The sequence below is a fragment of the Oncorhynchus keta genome, chromosome 35 (assembly GCF_023373465.1).
Source record: "Oncorhynchus keta strain PuntledgeMale-10-30-2019 chromosome 35, Oket_V2, whole genome shotgun sequence".
NCBI lineage: Eukaryota > Metazoa > Chordata > Actinopteri > Salmoniformes > Salmonidae > Oncorhynchus > Oncorhynchus keta.
Genome location: NC_068455.1, coordinates 36,016,710 through 36,038,968, shown reverse-complemented (window position 1 = coordinate 36,038,968; position 22,259 = coordinate 36,016,710). Strand labels below are relative to the sequence as shown.

Here is a 22,259-nt window from a genome sequence, read left to right as displayed (position 1 = left end):
CAACTCTGCCTGCATCCCAGAGTCGCTTCTTCACTGTTGATGTTGAAACTGGTGTTTTGCAGGTACTATTTAATGAAGCTGCCAGTTGAGGGCTTGTGAGGCATCTGTTTCTCAAACTAGACACTAATGTACTTGTCCTCTTGCTCAGTTGTGCCCCAGGGCCTTCCACTCCTCTTTCTATTCTGGTTAGAGCCAGTTTGCGCTATTCTGTAAAGGGAGTAGTACGTAACGTTGCACGAGATCTTCAGTTTCTTGGAAATTTCTCACATGGAATATCCTTCATTTCTCAGAAGAAGTATAGACTGACGAGTTTCAGAACAAAGGTCTTTGTTTCTGATTAGCTGTTGTCTCACCTGTTGTTTTTAGCAAGCTCTCCTAATCAACACCTGTGATTACTTTATGCCTCGCTGTATGTCTCTCTCAAATGTCAATATGCCTTGTATACGGTTGTTCAGGTTAGTTATCATTGTTTTAGTTTACAATGGAGCCCCTAGTTCCACTCTTCACCTCTGATACCTCCTTTGTCCCACCTCCCACACATGCGGTGACCTCACCCATTACAACCAGAATGTCCAGAGACACAACCTCTCTTATCACCTAGTGCCTGGGCTTACCTCCGCTGTACCTGCACCCCACCATACCCCTGTCTGCGCATTATGCCCTGAATATATTCTTCCACGCCCAGAAATCTGCTCCTTTTATTCTTTGTCCCCAATGCTCTAGGCGATCAGTTTTGATAGCCTTTAGCCGCACCCTCATCCTACTCCTCGTCTGTTCCTCAGGTGATGTGGAGGTAAACCCAGGCCCTGCATGTCCCCAGGCACCCTCATTTCTTGACTTCTGTGATCGAAAAAGCCTTGGTTTCATGCATGTCAACATCAGAAGCCTCCTCCCTAAGTTTGTTTTACTCACTGCTTTAGCACACTCTGCCAACCCTGATGTCCTTGCCGTGTCTGAATCCTGGCTTAGGAAGGCCACCAAAAATTGTGAGAATTCCATACCCAACAATAACATTTTCCGTCAAGATAGAACTGCCAAAGGGGGAGGGGTTGCAGTCTACTGCAGATAGAGAGCATGCAAAGTAATGTCATACTTTCCAGGTCCATACTCAAACAGTTCGAACGTCTAATTGTAATAATTAATCTCTCCAGAAATAAGTCTCTCACTGTTGCCGCCTGCTACCGACCCCCCCCCAGATCCCAGATCCCAGCTGTGCCCTGGACTCCATTTGTGAATTGATCGCCCCCCACCTAGCTTCAGAGTTTGTTCTGTTAGGTGACCTAAACTGGGATATGCTTAACACCCTGGCAGTTCTACAATCTAAGCTAGATGCCCTCAATCTCACACAAATCATCAAGGAACCCACCAGGTACAACCCTAAATCTGTAAACAAGGGCACCCTCATAGATGTTATCCTGACCAACTGGCCCTCCAAATACACCTCCGCTCTCTTCAATCAGGATCTCAGCAATCACTGCCTCATTGCCTGTATCCGCTACGGGTCCGCGGTCAAACGACCACCCTAAAACACTTCTGTGAGCAGGCCTTTCTAATCGACCTGGCCCGGATATCCTGGAAGGATATTGACCTCATCCCGTCAGTTGAGGATGCCTGGTCATTCTTTAAAAGTAACTTCCTCACCATCTTAGATAAGCATGCTCTGTTAAAAAAATGCAGAACTAAGAACAGATATAGCCCTTGGTTCGCTTCCGACCTGACTGCCCTCGACCAGCACAAAAACATCCTGTGGCGGACTGCAATAGCATCGATTAGTTCCCGCGATATGCAACTGTTCAGGGAAGTCATGAACCAATACACGCAGTCAGTCAGTCAGGAAAGCAAAGCCCAGCTTTTTCAAGCAGAAATTTGCATCCTGTAGCTCTAACTCCAAAAAGTTCTGGGACACTGTCAAGTCCATGGAGAACAAGAGCACCTCCTCCCATCTGCCCACTGCACTGAGGCTAGGTAACACGGTCACCACCGATAAATCCATGATAATCGGAAACTTCAACAAGCATTTCTCAATGGCTGGCCATGCCTTCCTGCTGGCTACTCCAACCTCGCCCAAGCCTTCCCAGCTTCTCCTTTACCCAAATCCAGATAGCAGATGTTCTGAAAGAGCTGCAAAACCTGGACACGTACAAATCAGCTGGGCTTGACAATCTGGACCCTCTATTTCTGAAACTATCCGCCACCATTGTCGCAACCCCTATTACCAGCCTGTTCAACCTCTTTCATATCGTCTGAGATCCCCCAAGGATTGGTAAGCTGCCGCGGTCATCCCCCTCTTCAATGGGGGAGACACCCTGGACCCAAACTGTTACAGACCTATATCCATCCTGCCCTGCCTATCTAAGGTCTTCGAAAGCCAAGTCAACACGATCACTGACAATCTCGAATCTCACTGTACCATCTCCGCTGTGCAATCTGGTTTCCGAGCCGGTCACGGGTGCACTTCAGCCACGCTCAAGGTCCTAAACAATATCATAACCTCCATCGATAAAAGACAATACTATGCAGCCATCTTCATCGACCTGGCCAAGGCTTTCGACTCTGTCAATCACCATATTCTTGGGGCGGCAGGGTAGTTCAAACCCCCGAGCTGACAAGGTACAAATCCGTCGTTCTGCCCCTGAACAGGCAGTTAACCCACTGTTCCTAGGCAGTCATTGAAAATAAGAATTTGTTCTTAATGACTTGCCTGGTTAAATAAAGGTAAAATAAATAAAAATGTTATTGGCAGACTCAGTAGCCTCGGTTTTTCTAATGACTGCCTCGCCTGGTTCACCAACTACTTTGCAGACAGAGTTCAGTGTGTCAAATCGGAGGGCATGTTGTCCGGTCCTCTGGCAGTCCCTATGGGGGTGCCACAGGGTTCAATTCTCAGGCCGACTCTTCTCTCTGTATATATATCAATGATGTTGCTTTTGCTGCGGGCGATTCCCTGATCCACCTCTATGCAGACGACACCATTCTGTATACTTCTGGCCCTTCCTTGGACACTGTGCTATCTAACCTCCAAACGAGCTTCAATGCCATACAACACTCCTTCCGTGGCCTCCAACTGCTCTTAAACGCTAGTAAAACCAAATGCATGCTTTTCAACCGTTCGCTGCCTGCACCCGCACGCCCGACTAACATCACCACCCTGGATGGTTCCGACCTAAAATATGTGGACATCTATAAGTACCTAGGTGTCTGGCTAGACTGTAAACTCTCCTTCCAGACTCATATCAACATCTCCAATCTCAAATCAAATCTAGAGTCTGCTTTCTATTTCGCAACAAAGCCTCTTTCACTCACGCCGCCAAACTTACTTTAGTAAAACTGACTATCCTACTGATCCTTGACTTCGGCGATGTCATCTACAAAATAGCTTCCAATACTCTACTCATCAAACTGGATGCAGTTTATCACAGTGCCATCCGTTTTGTTACGAAAGCACCTTATACCACCCACCACTGCGACCGGTATGCTCTAGTCGGCTGGCCCTCGCTACATATTCGTCGCCAGACCCACTGGCTCCAGGTCATCTACAAGTCTATGCTAGGTAAAGCTCCGCCTTATCTCAGTTCACTGGTCATGATGGCAACACCCTCCCGTAGCACGCGCTCCAGCAGGTGTATCTCACTGATCATCCCTAAAGCCAACACCTCATTTGGCCGCCTTTTCTTCCAGTTCTCTGCTGAGTGTGACTGGAACGAATTGCAAAAAGTCGCTGAAGTTGGAGACTTATCTCCCTCACCAAATTTAAACATCTGCTATTTGAGCAGCTAACCGATCGCTGCATCTGTCCATAGTCCATCGGTAAATAGCCCACCCAATTTACCTACCTAATCCCCATACTGTTTTTATTTATTTACTTTTCTGCTCTTTTGCTCACCAATATCTCTACCTGCACATGACCATCTGATAATTTATCACTCCAGTGTTAATCTGCTAAATTGTAATTATTCACCTACCTCCTCATGCCTTTTGCACACTCTATATAGACTATTTTTTTTCCCCTGCTGTGTTATTGACTTGTTTATTGTTTACTCCATGTGTAACTCTGTGTTGTTGTCTGTTCACAATGCTATGCTTTATCTTGGCCAGGTCGCAGTTGTAAATGAGAAGTTGTTCTCAACTAGCCTACCTGGTTAAATAAAGGTGAAATAAAAAATAAATAAACATTAGTAATTTACATAACAATGTCTACACTGTATTTCTGATCAATTTGTTATTTTAATGGACCAAAAAATTGATTTTCTTTCAAAAACAAGGATATTTCTAAGGGACCCCAAACTTGTGAGTGTGTGTCTGTCACTATCTGTATCGCCAGAGCAACACAAGTTGAATTCCATGTGTTTAGCTGTGCTGTGGCTATGCCCTGCCTGCCTGTGGCTGAGTGATTGTGCGTGATCTTGTCACAATGCCATAGGCACAGCCCTGTTTGAACCCCCAGCCAGCCCCATTCTGCCATGCTAGTTCTTCTTTGTTCATGTGTGTGTGAATGGCTCCGCAGAGACCGCATGCCATTGCCAGCCAGTCAGAGAATAAGGACATGGAATGAAACATCTCCAGCTATATTATGTAATCTGGTGAAGTAGCCTGATATTTCCTTGTACAATTCCTGAATGAGAGTGTCCTCATCAGTGCCAGGTTTTATGTCGTGATCCATTTGTTGTCCTTTTTATCTTTCAGCATGAGATGTATTTCTAGATGTATATCTACTATTGTAACATCACACTCTCTGCGGTCTGATTGGCTGTTCCTAAGAAGTAACATTGACATGATAGAATGTTAGTGTGTAGAAAGGGAAGAACTGGCTCTGTAGACGACACGCTGTAACAGAGGCAGGTTACATAAGACTGGCTGGGATGGAGAATGATGTTTAAACACATGCACAGTTTTAGTCCTGCACACTTCAGCTTGTTGAAATTTCACTCTCAATCCCTGTCCTTTATCGCGCCCCACACACACACACACACACACACACACACACACACACACACACCCTGTGGTTATTATTACAATAAACACAAAGCAGTGTTTTTAATCCACCCGAGCCCCTTACTTCCTTAGTAATTACTATACCTCAAAGTCCCCCCCCCCCTCCTCCATTCTTCCCTGTATGGCACCGCACCTTTCAATAGCTGCCTGTGTGAGTTCCCTTTAAACAAACACAATTGGTAAAGCCTCTGATATTTCCTGTAGTTAGATGTCTGGAGGAATTGAACTTCTTATTTTACACTACGTCGAAGCTTCTTGAATTTTCTTCAGGATTTAATCCTACAACTCCTGCCTACACTAATATGTGTTCTTGAGCTGTTGCAGTTGGGTTATAAACTGAGGGAGAAGGATGAATCCTGCAGAGAAATGTGTTAGCTATATTTGTAATGTAACCAGTGTTGGGTGTTCACAGTGGAGTCCTGGGCTCTGTATAGCAGTAGGCAGACAGCAGTATGTAGGAAGTGTGTGGGTTAGCTCTACAGATGACTAATGCCTCTCAGTACATCTATATTCATTGTGAATCCTGTGAAACCATCAATGGCCTCCAGTGTTATTATGCAGATCATAAATGCAGATGACATGAGGGGTTCTCTGTCACTAATGTATGCATAATCTGATCAAACATATCTAACAAATGCATTAATATTCTTGCTTAGTGATATTTTCTCTACTTCAGTTGTTGGCTCTTCCAGATTTGTAGTGATTTTCCACTGTATTGTAAGGGATTTGTATGATGTGTATGCTTGTTTCAGATGGCTTGTGGAATCCAGACTCTCCTAAGGTGCTGAAGCTTGGGGTTCTGCCAGTGAAGGCCATGCTAGCTGTGGAGGGCCACGTCTGGGCTTCCTCTGGAGGACAAGTCTTCATCATTAGCACTAACACGCACACTGTGGAGGTAACTACACCATCTCTTTATCTCACTTGCTGTATGGATCCCTGCCTCTTTCTCTGTCTCATAACTTTTATGTCACCCGGAGGGTCACACACACATTCACACTGTTATGGAGGTACTTGTCTTTCCTATCTCTAATATCTCGTAATCTCACCCTTTCTCATAACTCTTATCTGTACCTGACCAAGTCTCCCGTGTCTCTGTGTAGTTCAGGATACTGAGGCTCATGTGTGAGAGAGAAAGCACAAATTCAATATCCTAGCTGCTTCCCAGGTTCATGAAAAAGGAATGTAGGACGTGCTCGTGGTGGTTTAGAGAACACCTTTTATTACAGTTCAACTGCAAAGTGGGGTGGTCCAACTTGCAGCTCCAATCTACTAATCAAATATATATTAAGAGGTTGTGGCGTTGTACAAATATGAAGGATTTGAAGATGAAAATTGTGATGAACTCTGATTGACCAATTGATCTGTTCGTTTAACTGAAATGGAAATTATTTTGTCCATAACTCATTGGAGTTTCCTTCTGCGGTTGCATAGATGTGGGTGTTGGTGCATTCATCACATTTTCTGGGCATGCTTCACATTTCTGTTCTGATATTCTACCGTCCCACACCATGCATCTGCTCTGCTCAGTCTCTCTTGAGCATCGCTGGTTCTGGTAGCTTTACTCTTAAAGATAGCACTGTATCTACTGTTGATGTGGATATGTTGCTCACTGCTATTAACTGTGAAACCACTAGATGAGGTGTGGTTGGATTAGAGCCTTATACATTAGAATGTAGAACGTGGCCGGAGGGCATGTCACGTCTAGTTATGCATTTCTAGGTTACTAATTCTGGCCCAATCTCTGTGATATCATCTGCGCTTGGCTCTGGCTTAATTGCGTTAGAGCGGTATAGAGGAACCTGTGAGGGGTCTCTCGCTCCCTCTCTCCAGGCCCGGAGCGTTTCGTGTTGTTCTCTGTCCGTCCTGGAGTCACACTCCGGGTCACAAGCACCTGCTGTCCGTCCTGGAATAACAACATCCCTCCCCTCCTCTGACACACAGTGACTCATAATCCAGTTAGTGTAATTAGGCTCATTACAGGACCACCTGCCTTTCTCCCCGAAAGCTTACACCCTGGCACCTACATGAGAAAAAGGAACGAGTGGGAGAGACTGGGGTGAAGAGAAAGGAGAGAGATTGGTAGAGAAGGGGAGAGGAGAGGAGGAGGATATCTGGGAGGTTCAAATGTATGTAGGTTCAGTGACACAATACCTGATCTTGTTGTTAATACTGGAACCCTGCTGCGAGGCCTGTGAGACTGTCCTTGGCCAAGTCGAGTTTCCCTTCATTAACAGGGATGAGGGAGATTCCATGCCACTCAGCTGATGGCTTTACAGTAGTGCCTCCCGGGTACGAGGCTGAGAAAATCACAGGGAAATTACTTAAAAACAACTAAATCCACAATTGATATTCTTTCTGACTGATAGCAGTAGAACTGAGGCACAGAGTAGTCCATATTGGGTAAGCTGAAATGCCCTCAGTCATATTTGGCTTTGTAATTAGGGAAATAAAATCCAGGCAAGTTTATATCAAATTGTGGATCTATGAGAAGCAGACAGGACTTTCGTCATAGCTCATATTTCGAGTAAAGCTGATGTCGCTATTGTGCTCAGCACTACCTACAGCAATCATGCAAATCAAAACACAATTACTACCTCTCTAATGTTTACTATTATGTCAATTTTAGTAACGTAGTCAATCTTGTATTATTTATGTATGGTTTCTCCCAAATAATCCCTAGCCATAACAGTCAGTAACAGTAATATTATCGCCATTGTGTACCATTACTAGGATGTGGACAAGGCTCAGCATCTTAGCAGGCTTACTGTCAGTGTGTCAGTGTGTTGTCACAGCGTAGACGGTACAGTGCAGATGATCGGTCTGTCTCCACCCTCTGAAATCACTTGGACAGCTGTATTGTACATGAAGACTACTCCTCAGTGACTCGGTGATGTGTAAATATACTGGCATGCTAAATACAACCATGTAAAAGGCATTTCCTGTGTGAGATTGTTGAAGAGACATGATTCTTCCTCATTGGTGGGTAAGTTAGTAGGGTTTTCTCCCACTACTCTAAAAACAGACAACGCATTTGAAGAACTGAGCCATTGGGCTGTGCAGTATAATATCCTTTTTTCCTCTCTCCCCGTCAGAGGCAGTTGGAGGCCCACCAGGAGGAAGGCATGGTTGTATCCCACATGGTGGTGGCTGGGGTGGGTATCTGGATAGCCTTCAGCTCTGGGTCCACCCTCAGACTGTTCCACACGGAGACCCTGGAGCCTCTACAGGACATCAACGTCGCTACGCCTGTACACAACATCCTGGCTGGTAATGATATCGTTGTCACAATTGTCACTTGTATGCCACAGCAGCACTTTCTGGCATGGTATTCAACACATGGTATGAACATCTTTGCTGCTGATACAAGACGCTCTAGTATAGTATAGGTCCTGCAAACTCCTTTTCTCTAGTACAGTAGAACACCGGAGGCTGCTGAGTGGAGGACAGCTTATAATAATCACTGAAATGGCGTGAATGGAATGGTATCAAACACATAGAAACCATGGATTTGAGTTCAATTCCATTAAGTTCATTGCGTTCCAGCCATTACTATGAGCCTGTCCTCCCCAATTAAGGTGCCACCAACCCCTCCTGTGCAGTAGAACATACTTTCCACGTAGCAAATCCCCTCTCCACAGCTTAACCACACACTCAAAGGTGAACCTTACCTTTAGGATGTCAGTATACAGTTACATTGCTGTGCCAACCCTCAGCCTGCAGTACTGTGATTTATGGGTAATGCTGTGGTCTTATCAACTCTGTTTGCACAAACCACCAACACCCATGTCTTTGTTCTCTCTGTAAACCAAGTCACTCAGTGACTGGATCCTGGGAATGAACTGTTTATTTCTCAGCAAGAACAGAGCAGAGTAGTCCTCTCAAAGTAGAAGTGGATCGCTTTTGACAGTCAGTCGTCAGGTCGTCGTGTACTTGGTGGGTTTTTCCCCCAAAAATACCCTCCACTTTTATCCGACGGTGCGGGTCTTTGTCATGATAAACGCAGTTTCAAAGGGCTGCCTCACAGTGCCTGTCTGTAATTAGATGACATCACAGTCAGGTGTGTCCTCTGTGGTTGTGTTGTGACAGGTTGGTTGTTTCGGTCCTCTTCAAAGAGTCCTGGGGTAGACAAAAAACCTGAACCTCTCATTCTGGTCCTTTATTGAACCATCAAACATTCCTGTACTCAACATCATCCCATTCTCTACTAGGTTTTGTTTGGGGTGTGGGTGAGGGTAGCATACAAGTTTCAAGCCCCAATCTTGCAAAAATCTTGCTTGAGAAGAGGACTGTCTGGGAGTGGTTGGGGTGAAGAGGGGAAAATTGAAAACTAGCTGTTATTGGCAGAGTGTTTTGGAACTCTCTTAGTTATTGGTCTATTAACCAATTTACTGCATGTTGATGTCACCATGGAAAGCTAAAACTCCCATCCTTGCAAACCTGCTGATTTAGAAGGTCCTGTGTAGATTGTATTTTCAACCAGCAACTACCAGGAAGTAACACTTTTACAATGTTAGTTTCATCAGCTGTTGTACAATGAGATATAAAACACAGGAAAACATCATTTTGACTGCAGTGGGTCTTAAAATTGTGTAAGTTTACAACTAATTCAAAGCTGTTACAGATGTAGGCCAGACTACATGCTTATCAGTAGGTAGAGTTGTCTTCGTATCCGGTCACACAAAGAGGGGTAGGATAGTCATAGATCAATTTAGCTCAGTTCGTGGAACATTTTGCAAGACTGTTTAGTCATGAATGGCGAGTACAGACCAGTCGGACTGTGTAAAGCCGCTTTGGGTTGGATAAGGGGGGGGGGGGGCAGCCAACAGGAGTTGCCTACAGTCAACATACATAATAACAGTATGTACTCTATGTACAATCGGAATGAATATTACATTGTGTGTCATAATCCCATACAAGCACTATGATGTATGTACAGTGGGGACCAAAGTGATTGACACCCTTGATAAAAATGAGCAATAATAACTGCAAAGGAAAAGTGTATCACTCGCTCACCATTAACAATGTGTTTTATTTAAGTTCAAAGTTCAAAGAAAGATGTTTCAGGCCACAATGGCCTTCATTAGTTGCACCTCGATATACATTGGTTCTGCACCCTGTTATTTCAATAATAACTGTAAATAAGAATATAATACATTTAAAATACAAGCTATATTTTATGCTAGATTTGGGGGTGTAAATTGTATGTTTTATACTAATACTTAATTGCTCAGAAAGAGGTTTTGTTTAACAAGTAAGTTTTTTTTTTTCTCAAAGGTCAGGGTCAAATTATATGATCTTTGTTTGACCCTCTGCGACTTTTCTCACTCATTATTATTCAGGATTATCCTTAATCATCGTAGCTTCCACATTAATGTAGATGTGTTTAGGAACATTTTATTCTTATTTACAATAAAAGTGACTCCAAAGTGACACTACATTATTTACCATTTATTTCTATAGGGCACAAAATGATCTGAAACACAACCAAAATGAATTGCAACTGCATCCAACACGTTTGTACAGTCACAAGCTTGATGTAGTCCTTGTGTGCTAGGAATATGGGACCGAATACAAAACGTTTTACTATTGTATTACAATCTTTAGGGGTGTCAATCATTTTGACCCCTACCTTTTTTGAGAAGAAAAAAATAGTATTACTTTTAAACAATCGCTCTCTCCTGATCAATTGTATTAGTATAAAATAATATAATTTACTTTTTTTTTTAGAGCATTAATATAGCTGTCTTTCTAATTATTTATTTTATACAGTCATTATTGCTCATCTTTATCAGGGGTGTCAATAATTTCAACCTCCACTGAATATATATAGTGTATGTAGTTACCTTCTCTGTTGCTACATCAGTTGCTGTTACCATAGTAACAAACTTAGTGCTACCGAGTCCTGTAACTTGGCGAAATCATACGTCGTTTGTTGTTTCAGTATGACAAGTTTGATTTGTCCTTTATTCTGGTGAAGCTCGCCTCAAACATCTTAGCGACGGCCAGATGGCAGTCAGAAAGACGAGCAGCAGACCAGAGTGAGGATCTCAATCAGAGCCAGCTGTGTTGTGAATAGTAATCTGTTGTCAGAGCTCTGTGTCCTACATCAGTCTAGAGGGGACTAGTCGTAATCTTTCTCTCCTATCTGTGGCTGCTCTTTAATATTGCTACAACAGCTCGGTTGGTTTGATTTGAGTTTTTGGGTATTGATCCTGTATATTGTCAGTTTCAGCTGTTGGTCCTCTGTCATCAGCTGTACTGTAGTAACGTCAGCTGTATTATAAGGGTTGCTCTGCGTTTTGAGGTTCCTGTTTGTCCACAGTTCCTCACCTCTGAAGTTGTAAAGTATTTTGAAGATGCCGTCCAGTCAACTGTTTTTGAGCTCAAGTTTGAATTCCATTATTTGAACTCTTAACTCTATTTGACTCTGCTGTGGAGTGTTTTATATAGTGACAGCTGCTGTGGCTCTGGATCAGTGTGTGGTGTGTGTGTGTGTGTGCGTGTCACCAGTAATGACTAACCTACAGTAACATATCGGTCTAAAGCATAATAAACAGTGCTATCGTTAGCTGATTTCTGCCCATTGTTTATAAGCCCTAGACTGTGTGTACATAGTTGAGTATTTTACTGGCCTCATCCATTATTATCATAAGGTTTTGTGTACCCTATAAAATATCTACTTTCAAAGAGAGATTAGACACAAATAAGTGCACCATATGGGAGTTAGATAATATTTGATAACCAATTTAAGCAGTTTAATGTAATGTATTGCATTAGAGTAAGGGACAATATCATGGCATCAAGTTGCACAGCAAACCTTGTGTTAAATCTTGGCATATGTCCCATCGTGCATGGTTTACTTGCATATAGTGCTCCAGTATTTGATTATGCAATCGAATCAAGGCTTGCATAAACCTAAGGGTCTCTTAGGGATCACTTTGTGGTGGTTTGTGGAAAAGCAAGAGTACACTTTCATTCAGTACAGCATGCTTTCAATATCCAGTCAGTAACTAACCCTACCCTACACCTACCCTTCTGGGAAACTCAGCCCAACACCAATCTTGAGGTTGAGCAAGGGTTTTCAACACAGATGTGAATGATAAAGCCAGTCTGGAATAATTTAAGACTCCTTGGTCCCATTAACTAATAAGAGACATCAACCACAGAGTTTCTCTTGAAGGAGAGACCTCAGACCAGCGACTTGAAAGACTTCCTCCTCTCGGCCAAGCAGGGTCTCTTACGGTCTGTGTGTATCACCAAAGAGCGGACTTCCTCTGATAACAGCACTGTGTTAATGCCCTATCTACAGTATCTCTCTGTCATGGGACTCTGTTTGTTTTCCTTCCTTAAAGTGGAACAGCCAACTGAACCAACCCCCACTGTACCACTTTGCCAGTTCTCTTCAACCATGGTTTGAACTGGCGGCCTGCACTGGCTAAACATCTGAATGTGATTTGTCAGGGCAAGTTCAGATTTCTCTCCGTGGAGGGAGTTGTATTGTATGCCCCTATAAGCCTGGATTTGTCTCCTGTTCTGGGCTTTTCCACAATGTTCCACCCAGGTACCTATTCTTCAGTTGTTGGCAGCTGCTGCTAGATTGATTGACTAGGCTTGAGAACGTATTGGATCTGCAGAGCCTGCTGACTCAAACCGTAGGGTCATTCAAGCCATTTGGAACTTCACTGGGCCATGGTGGGCGTGGTAGGGGACCGGACGATCAATACCTGTTGAGAATGAAGGGTGATGGATGCTTGTTGATGTAGAACTGGAGTGTTTTTTTTATTTCAGACTCCAGATGCACCCATACATACTGTGTGAACAAACAACAGGAACCAAGACAGACTAACTACACACTATTTGTGTATTTACAGGGTTTCAGAAGTCTAGCAGAGAGCGGTAAGACAATGTGTGTTATGTGAACTAGGTTTCTCAGCAGTTTAGAGAAGTTGCAGACCTGCAGTTTGGCTTGTTTTAGGAAACACAGGTTCAGACAGGGGTTTTTAGTTGGGAGGGTGACGTCACCAAATATCTGGAAGGATTTCACGGCATAGAATGGAGTGTTAAATGTCCTCCGTGCTCCAGGTGGGGTTGTCCTTCTCATGCTCGCTCTTGTTGGAACGATCCCTCGTAAATCCTTTGATTGCACTGAGGAATTCCAGAGAACCGGTATTTCAGAAAACTGTGGTCTCTGAGTGTAATTAGGTTATAGCTGTTTTCATTTGAATTTCACAATGATTGCTCAAACGCCCATGCTTTGGTGATTCTTTTACAATACCTCCTCTGCCCTTCCTTAACCCTTTACAGTGTTTTGGTTTGGTCAATTTCGATTTGGGAGAACCTCCCAGAAACCCCGCTCGATATATGGTTTGTTTCTTCATTGTGTATTTGATGTTCCCTAGAAGACAAGTCTGTCGTGAGTGCAGGAGAGGAGGTTCTGTATCACTGGCTTTGTTCGGGCTTGATCTAAATACCCAGCCATGCGAACATTAATGGGGACAAACATGTTGAGGCCAGGAAACAACCCCTCCAGACCCTTCATTACCCCACTAGCTCTGGGACTGTCTTTCACCTCTCAGCATGGTCACCCAGCGGCCTGGACACAGGAAGAGATTGTAGGGTTGTAGCCTCTCTGTCGCTGGTCCCAGATTTTGGCCTGATATGAACCATTTCTCTCATGAGATGGGATCAGTGTTTAATATCTAACCCACCCCCCAACTAGGGCTGTTATGGTGACCATATTACCGCCACACCGGAAGTCACAAGTAATTAGGCTTTTCCAAGCTCTGATGCTGATGGTCATCAGTAGCCTACCGAACTTGCTAACTGCCTCAGCACTCTCATTGTCTCTCTAATCACTTAGCCATCGATGCAAATGTACTCCAATCAAATCCAACAGGTCACGAGAGCCCATGAGCTCATGTTGTGCAACATTTCTACTGGCCTTTTAAAAATAGGAGGATCTCATCAGCTTTCTATAGGCTAGGTCTACTATATTTATTCATCAACTTTCTTAATATTAAGCACATTGCTTTGCTTCACAGCAGGAGTATAGCCCACCTGGCTGGCATGAAAATAAACCATGGGGGAAAGTGTCCTCCATTCTCTGTTTAAGTGCATTAGATGAGATGTATTTCCCCACTGCCCCTGTACCGAGACAGGTGCATGATAATGGTCCATTCTAAATCAAAACTAATTCCCCCCATATTATTTAGTATATGTAAAGACAATAGTAGTTGCGTCCTCCCATAGGCCTATATGTTTCGATGAGGTTTGTATCACAACTAAAGTGGCCAAATAACCTTTCAAAATGAAGCACATTAATACGCTTTACGACTAATGTCGAGCCTAACTGGCATACATAGGCGGTGTGTGAGTTTTAAGTTGGGGAAGAGAATATTCACCCTGAAAATGCACCTTCTATAATAAAGCTTTACATGCATAATAGCATTTGTGGTAACTTTTGAGGTGTTTCCCCGCTAATTGATTGCATTTTGGAACTTACTGCCATGTGCACGTTGCTGTGCTTATAATGTGAAGAAATAGCCTAATCATTTATCAACGTTTTAAGCTAAAGGTTCTTATCTGCTGCATCAGCCTCATTGCTTTTAAAAGGTTCTTTGATGCGAGTGGTCCAAGTAATTTGAGATCTATCACATCTGACAATTGTCCCAGACTATGTTTGGAATATTTATTTATCAATAGAATAGGTCAACTTTTGTACTATGGGGTATAGTAGATTGACATAATCATAAAGCTAGTGCTTTTGCTGTTCGTTAGGCCTACTCATCTTGTTGGCTGATGAAAAGTACATGTGGACAGTTAAAATATAAAGGATGCGCACAGTTGCGTCCCTGATGTCTGTCTTCATTTGTAACCTACTTCTTAGCTGAGATGGATGCCTGTGAGAAGAACCCCATCACATGACGGGCATTGGCTAATAAGAATTGAGATATTTTGAGAGAGCCATGTGGGTGAGAGGCGCTTCGGGAACATGCAGTGGGGAATTATAATGAATATACTCAGCCCAGGGACACACTGGCCACAAAAGGCATGGATGTTTTTAGGGGGCATTATGGCCACACTAGGGGATGCCGTCGGGAAATTCAAGGCATTATCAAGTGTTTGTCTAATTCTGAATGAGAGACTGATGAAGTGTGTACAGCCTGCGCAAGAAACAAAGCAGAGATGCAAATGTGTTTATGTAAAATACCGGTCAATTACCAGGAGGCCGACCAGTTATTTGCTTGACAAACACCGGCTGGCAATATGTCATGACCGCCACAGCCCTACCCCCCTGCTAGTGTACTGTACAGTCGTGGCCAAAGGTTTTGAGAATGACACAAATATTAATTTTCAGTTTGCTGCCTCAGTTTGTATGATGGCAATTTGCATATACTCCAGAATGTAATGAAGAGTGATCAGATGAATTGCAATTAATTGCAAAGTTCCTCTGCCATGCAAATGAACTGAATCCCCCAAAAAACATTTCAGTGCATTTCAGCCCTGCCACAAAAAAAACAGCTGACATAATGTCAGTGATTCTCTCGTTCACACAGGTGTGAGTGTTGATGACGACAAGGCTAGAGATCACGCTGTCATGCTGATTGAGTTTGAATAACAGACTGGAAGCTTCAAAAGGAGGATAGTGCTTGGAATCATTGTTCTTCCTTTGTCAACCATGGTTACCTGCAAGGAAACACGTGCCGTCATCATTGCTATGCACAAAAAATAGCTTCACAGGCAAGGATATTGCTGCCAGTAAGATTGCACTGAAATCATCCATTTATCGGATCATCAAGAACTTCAGGGAGAGTGGTTCAATTGTTGTGAAGAAGGCTTCAGAGCGCCGAAGAAAGTCCAGCAAGCGCCAGGACCGTCTCCTAAAGTTGATTTGGCTGCAGGGGCACCACCAGTACAGAGCTTGCTCAGGAATGGCAGCAGGTAGGGGTGAGTGCATCTGCATGCACAGTGAGGCGAAGACTTTTGGAGGATGGCCTGGTGTCAAGAAGGGCAGCAAAGAAGCCACTTCTCTCCAGGAAAAAACATCAGGGACAGACTGATATTCTGCAAAAGGTACAGGGATTGGACTGCTGAGGACTGGGGCAAAGTCATTTTCTCTGACTCCCATTTCCTATTGTTTGGGGCATCTGGAAAAAATATTTTCCGGAGAAGACAAGGTGAGCGCTACCATCAGTCCTGTGTCATGCCAACAGTAAAGCATCCTGAGGCCATTCATGTGTGGGGTTGCTTCTCAGCTAAGGGAGTGGGCTCACTCACAATTTTGCCTAAGAACACAGCCATGAATAAAGAATGGTACCAACACATCCTCCAAGAGCAACTTGTCTCAACCATCCAGGAACAGTTTGGTGACGAACACGATGGAGCACCTTGCCATAAGGCAAAAATGATAACTTCAGTGGCTCGGGGAACAAAACATTGATATTGTTGGCAGCCCACCTCTTGAGGATTGGCCACAAGTTCTCAATGGGAATAAGGTCTGGGGAGTTTCCTGGTCATGGACTCCCCAGACCTTATTCCCATTGAGAACTTGTGGTCAATCCTCAAGAGGTGAGTGGACAAACAAAAACCCACAAATGCTGACAAACTCCAAGCATTGATTATGCAAGAATGGGCTGCCATGTGGCCCAGAAGTTAATTGACAGCATGCCAGGGCGGATTGCAGAGGTCTTGAAAAAGAAGGGTCAACACTGCAAATATAGACTCCGTGTCAACTTCATGTAATTATCAATAAAAGCCTTTGACACTTATGAAATGCTTGTAATTATACTTCAGTATTCCATAGTAACATCTGACAAAAATATCTGAAGACACTGAACCAGCAAACTTTGGAAACTAATATTTGTGTCATTCTCAACTTTTGGCCACGGCTGTACTATGGGCTTAATGTTTTCTATCTGCACCCCCTGCCTTGCTAGTGGAATACCAGTGTGGACTATAGGCTTAATGTTTTCTATCTGCACCCCCTACTGTAATCCAGCGTGCTAGTTGTGGGGGATAAGTGCAGATCAAAGTAGACGTCTGGTGTGGGATCAGGAACAGGCCCGGGCTGTGTTGATGCTGGTCCTGGTTTATTTTGGTTTGGGCTATGGGTGGGGAACTTCAAATATTATGAAAGGAGGAAGTCAAGAAATGTGTGTGTGTGTGTGTGTGTGTGTGTGTGTGTGTGTGTTTCTGGTAACTGTGGACCCTCATTGTAAGCACATGTGCAGAGATGGGTTTTTCTGTGCTGGGTGTGTAGTTTAGTGACTGACTGACTGACTGACCGGCTGGTACTGTAGACTCAGGACTGATGTTCTTCAGAGGGGTGAACTCTGGGTGTCGGGCAGATGGATCAGCGGATGATTTGGCCAAGACCCCGGGTGGGGGGGCTTTATGGGAAGGAGGTGACTCGAGCTGCAATGTATAATGGGTAGTGCCACTCACAACTGGAGCCTTGACAGGCTCTCTCAAACAGAGTTATAGCTGTCCATATTGAGTGTTTTGTCAAAATGCTTTTGCACATTTGTCTGTTCACTCTTTGTAGAGTGACTAGCTTGTTCCCATGGTAAAGTTAATATGTAAATGAGTGCCAAGTTCCACATAATAAGTCACTAAACATTGTTCATCAGAAGACACAATTTATCACTGTCCTCTGAAGGTGCATTTAGCTTAACAATTACTGTGTTTACAGTACAAAGTGACATTTCATACTGAATTGATTTGTCACTGAGGGGGAGGACAGGACACACGTAGTCCTTTCTGTCCTAGCGTGCTCCAGGCTTTCTGAATAGAACCACAGTTGCTTGTTTAATTACCACATTACGGTTCACTCATTCTCTTATACTTTTTTGTTTGTGTGACTCAAAGCGGACTATAATCGAATAGTGAGGAGTTTAATTGGTTTCATTTTTTATTCCTGCTTCTCTTTCGGTTGCCCGGGAGACCATTGGCTGTTAAGCGGTATTGCCCTAGTAACCTCCCCACACACAGAGCAGAAATACCTCCCTCTTTTCAACTGTACTCTACCACAGCTCACAGGAAGTGGCCAATCGAGTGTTCTTTTTAATTTCTGAGACATGATTCTACTTCTGAATCTCCTACTGTGTTATGTGTGTGAGGTCAAACGGCTTGACTCCAGAAATCGTTCTTGAAGGTCAACTATTACCTATTTAAATATCAACTTTTTTTTCCTCATAATTTGACAAAACCATGTGGTCAGAACATTTTGTGCAATTACTACAGTCCACTGGATTACTTCTCTCTGCAACTTCTTCCAGAATGTAATTAATATTCTGCAGATTCAGGTTATGAAGATGTGTATTTTCTGGCCATAGGAAACCAGAGGGTCTCTGTGAGCAGTCTGCTGGTATGTCATGGTCTGCTGCTGGTGGGGACCAACCTGGGGGTGACAGTGGCCCTCTCTGTCCCTAGACTACAGGGCATCCCTAAGGTCACAGGTGGGTACATCTTCATCTGAAGATTATTCCAGATTATCAAAACATCCCAATGAGGATTTCTATGGCAATCTATCCATTTGGTGTCATAGTTTTGGGGTTAAAGAGGGGATTTGGGAAGGGGTGCTTTAAGGACTTTGATAGCCAATAGTATGTCATTGTAAATGGAGCACAACATGGATTAATGGGCCTCAGTCATTATCCTTCAGGTCCCAGCCCTGCCTGGTTAGTTTAGTGTAGCCTTTCTCACAATGATACTGTCTCTTAATTGATATAATGACTCAAAGCCAATTTCCGTGTGCCTCCGGTCTACAGAATTCTTAGTCTCTGGAGGCTTCTGCCAAAAGCTTGCAATTTCAAACATATGTAGTTATTACCAGTATTATCCAGTAACGTTAGCTGTTTATTAGTGCACTTGTATGTGTGTATGGAGTAATGTGTGTCTGGATATTTGGATGTCGTAGGACGGGGCATGGTATCTTTCCATGCCCACCACGGCCCAGTGAAGTTCCTCACCATGGCAGCCGCCGTGTGCAACCGGCCCTCAGGCAACTCAGACAGCCCAGGCAGCAGCCCACCCAGCCAGCCAGGGGACACCCAGGACGGGGAGGCCTCCCCACCTCCACCCCAAGGCTCCACACCCAGTCCTGCTGCTACTCAGGGCCGGGGAGTGTGGCTGGGGGAGGCAGGCTGCTCCTCCATGGCCCTCCATGACTCCCTGTCCTCCTCCTGTGGCTCCCTGGCTCTGTCACAGGGCTCTCTGGAGCACGGGCCTGAGGACGGGGCCATCTATGACCTGGTCAATGACCCAGCCAATCACCAGAGGGGCAGGAGGGTCAAGAAGGTGGACGTCAGCTCTCTGCTTGTGGTGTCGGGGGGGCTGGGTCACCGCAGGGTCAACAGGAAGAGCAAACAGTCCCGCCAGGAGGAGACTGTGTCCACCATTATGGTGTGGCAGATCCCACTTCTCAACATGTAGGAGACTAAACTACCACAGTGCAGCAAGGTGAGTGGGACCATAGTCACTGTAGTAGTCACTAGTGTTAATGGTTTAATAACCACTCATAAGTCAGTAGTAATCATCCTTTCAAGTCTCCCCATACTCCTCCTCATGCTCTTATTGTCTCTTTCTCTTCAGGGTGAAGACTGAGGGTGCTGCAGTTCCTATATGAAGTCAGTGACACAACTCCAAAGGATGTCCATTGCCATAGTTGTCTGGACTTTGGGCTCAGTCAACTCAACCATGTGTCTTAGAATGAAAAATACTTCAGAGGGCATTCCATAAACAGTTTGAAGAGTTTCTTATGGTGTCTCCCACCCAAAAACCTATAGCGTTATGTACACGTGAGACATTCCCATTGGGTCAATGCCAAGGGATCAATACACTATAACCACTTTTTCATGGCACCTGACTTTGCTTACAGCATCCAATACCTGAACTGTTAACACCATGGTGGAAGATGAATCCAGTGAAGGGAACATGGATATGTAGAAAAACCACTGAAATGGCCTTAATGTCATTCTTACGATGTCATTTTCATAGAGGACCGATGAAATGTTACTTGTCTTCAGTTGTTATAACATGGCTAATATATTCTATTTTACTGAGATGTTGGGCCAGATCATCAGTGTCAATGGCACAATAATAAATCTGGGCAGATGCGGGTGCAGTATGAAAATGGACACGTAGACATCAGAAGTTCCCATTTTCCTATGTGGACCGAAGTTGAGAGACAAGTTGACTTCATCTCTGTGGCTTTGAACAATGTCAACCCTGACACTTCCACTGTTAGGTAAAGGCGTATTCTGTGGGGCCAAGGCCCTGATATTATGATCATCTCATTGCGCCAGTCTATGTTCTATGAATTGGGTCTAGATATGCTTACTTGTTTGTTATTGGGTCAGGGAGAGGTCCTTTGCAATGGTGTCCTTATTTCACTGGAACACTAAAGCTGAACTTTTCCTTGTAGTTGCCATCAGGGGGCTATGGAGGGTGAGTGTTTCTGAAAGGTATGATGGGACTTCCTGGCTGGCCAGGTTTCCTGTAGATCCTAAATGGAGGGAGAGTCGCTAACTGTTACCAGATGAAAAGAAGTAGGGGTTGTTACTTGCCCAAATAAATGTGTTGTCACTAAAGGGTATTTAAAAAAAAAAAAAATGTAAATGATAAAAAGCTTTATACCTTTGTCACATTTTGTATGTACTTCTGTTGCGTATATTAACAAATCGATAAACAATGTTTTATTCAACAGTTTTATGGATATTTTCTTTACATACTGTGTCTAGGTTTGTATTAATCTAGTTTTAATGTATGCACGCTCAGTTTGCTCACCTTATATCAACAAAAAGGAAATACTGGGAGGTGCACTAGTTCACATATGCTGCCAGTATGTATAGCCTTGGGTGTTTGGTTCAATGCCAATCTCTAAATTCACCTCTCCACACTGAACATCAAGGGTCTTTCTGTATTGTTTGCATAACTACATGTTGTGAATGCACTAGTTTAGACCTTCAGAAGAACACAGGTACTAACTATACCATACAATCAAAGCAACTCTAAACAAAAAACTTGTATGGTTTGTATTTTGAGAAATGAAGGAGAAAGACTGCAAGGAAATGGTGTACAAGGATGGGGAGTAACTGATTACATGTTGTCTGATTACAAAAAAAAAGCCTCAGATTACATCTTCTTTTGAAAAAGTAGATTACTTTTAAATTAAAAGGACATTTGTGGAAGAATACATTGACACCTTTCTGTTTTCTCAATGACATGCAATTCAGCATTGAAAAAAGGCGCATGTTTAATCTTGTTCCACCTGGGCGAGTCTGACCACAAGTCAGAGACAACTATGATGAGACACCAAATGTTTGTGATGGATCCTTTTGTCTTCTTATAATGCCTCTTAAAGGAAAATTCCACCCAAAAGCAATCTATTGGTATTTGTTTCATTATTCCATTGTTGACATAATCCCCAAAATGTTTTGCTTGTCAGCAATCAAGTTTTCAAAATATGTAACTTTCAAAATACAGAAATCATCCCCATATGATCCGGTTTTTGGGTGGAGTTTTCCTTTAAGGGGAAAGTAATCCAAAAGCAACAAAGTAATCAGGTTATGTTACTGAGTTTGGCTAATCCAAATGTTACGTTACAGTTTGCAGTTTTGAACAGGTAACTAGGAACTGTAATGGATTACATTTAGAAATGAAAAAAAGAGACTAAAGCTTTGTTAACCTAACCTTCTGGATAATGTGCTGCTATCAATTCATGTAAGGACGATCTTTTGCCCGGAGTGTAGTAAGAACTGTGGGTGATGCAGTTCCTGAGGATTTCGACATGTACTCACTCTCATTCTCTCAGCTGGTCAGGATTAATTTGTTTCATGCCGCCCACATAGTGTTACACAATCATGTTGAAATGTATTACTGTATTATCTGTGTTAACGCAAATATTTTCTAGAACTTGAAGTTCAGTGTCCCTGCCTTATCCAAATGATAACCCTTATGCCATATTATTCCAGTAATAGTTTTCTGTCATCTGCTGTATCATGAACCCAAACATATCCCACAGGATGTCTCATTTAGCTAATGTCCTGAAGACTATTCTGTCTTTTAGGGTAAAGTTCAACCACAGTGATTTAAGTAGGCTACAGACAGTATTTATTAACCAGTGAAGGTATACAGACCAGCAGCACCTCAATAACAAATACTGTATCTAGGATACTGTATCAATTGTCTTGGACAATTGTGGCGTGCCTGGATTTGAACCTTTTTTTTATTTAAAAAAAAATCATCAAACTGTCCCCTTTTTTCTT

General features: G+C 43.4%; 1 protein-coding gene across 5 annotated transcripts in view; it reads left to right on the top strand.

Annotated features, from left to right (window-relative positions):
• LOC118368444 (rho guanine nucleotide exchange factor 10-like) overlaps positions 1–21,185 on the top strand; it is an 87,354-nt gene extending 66,169 nt beyond the window's left edge. For all 5 annotated transcript variants that reach the window (XM_035752554.2, XM_035752553.2, XM_035752552.2 and 2 more), the window contains 5 exons: positions 5,745–5,887; positions 8,085–8,259; positions 18,327–18,449; positions 18,911–19,452; positions 19,585–21,185. In XM_035752554.2, coding sequence (XP_035608447.1) covers positions 5,745–5,887; positions 8,085–8,259; positions 18,327–18,449; positions 18,911–19,425 — 956 coding nt within the window. In that variant the 3' untranslated portion in view covers positions 19,426–19,452; positions 19,585–21,185. The remainder of the gene's footprint in view (positions 1–5,744; positions 5,888–8,084; positions 8,260–18,326; positions 18,450–18,910; positions 19,453–19,584) is intronic.
• Positions 21,186–22,259: the final 1,074 nt, after the last annotated feature.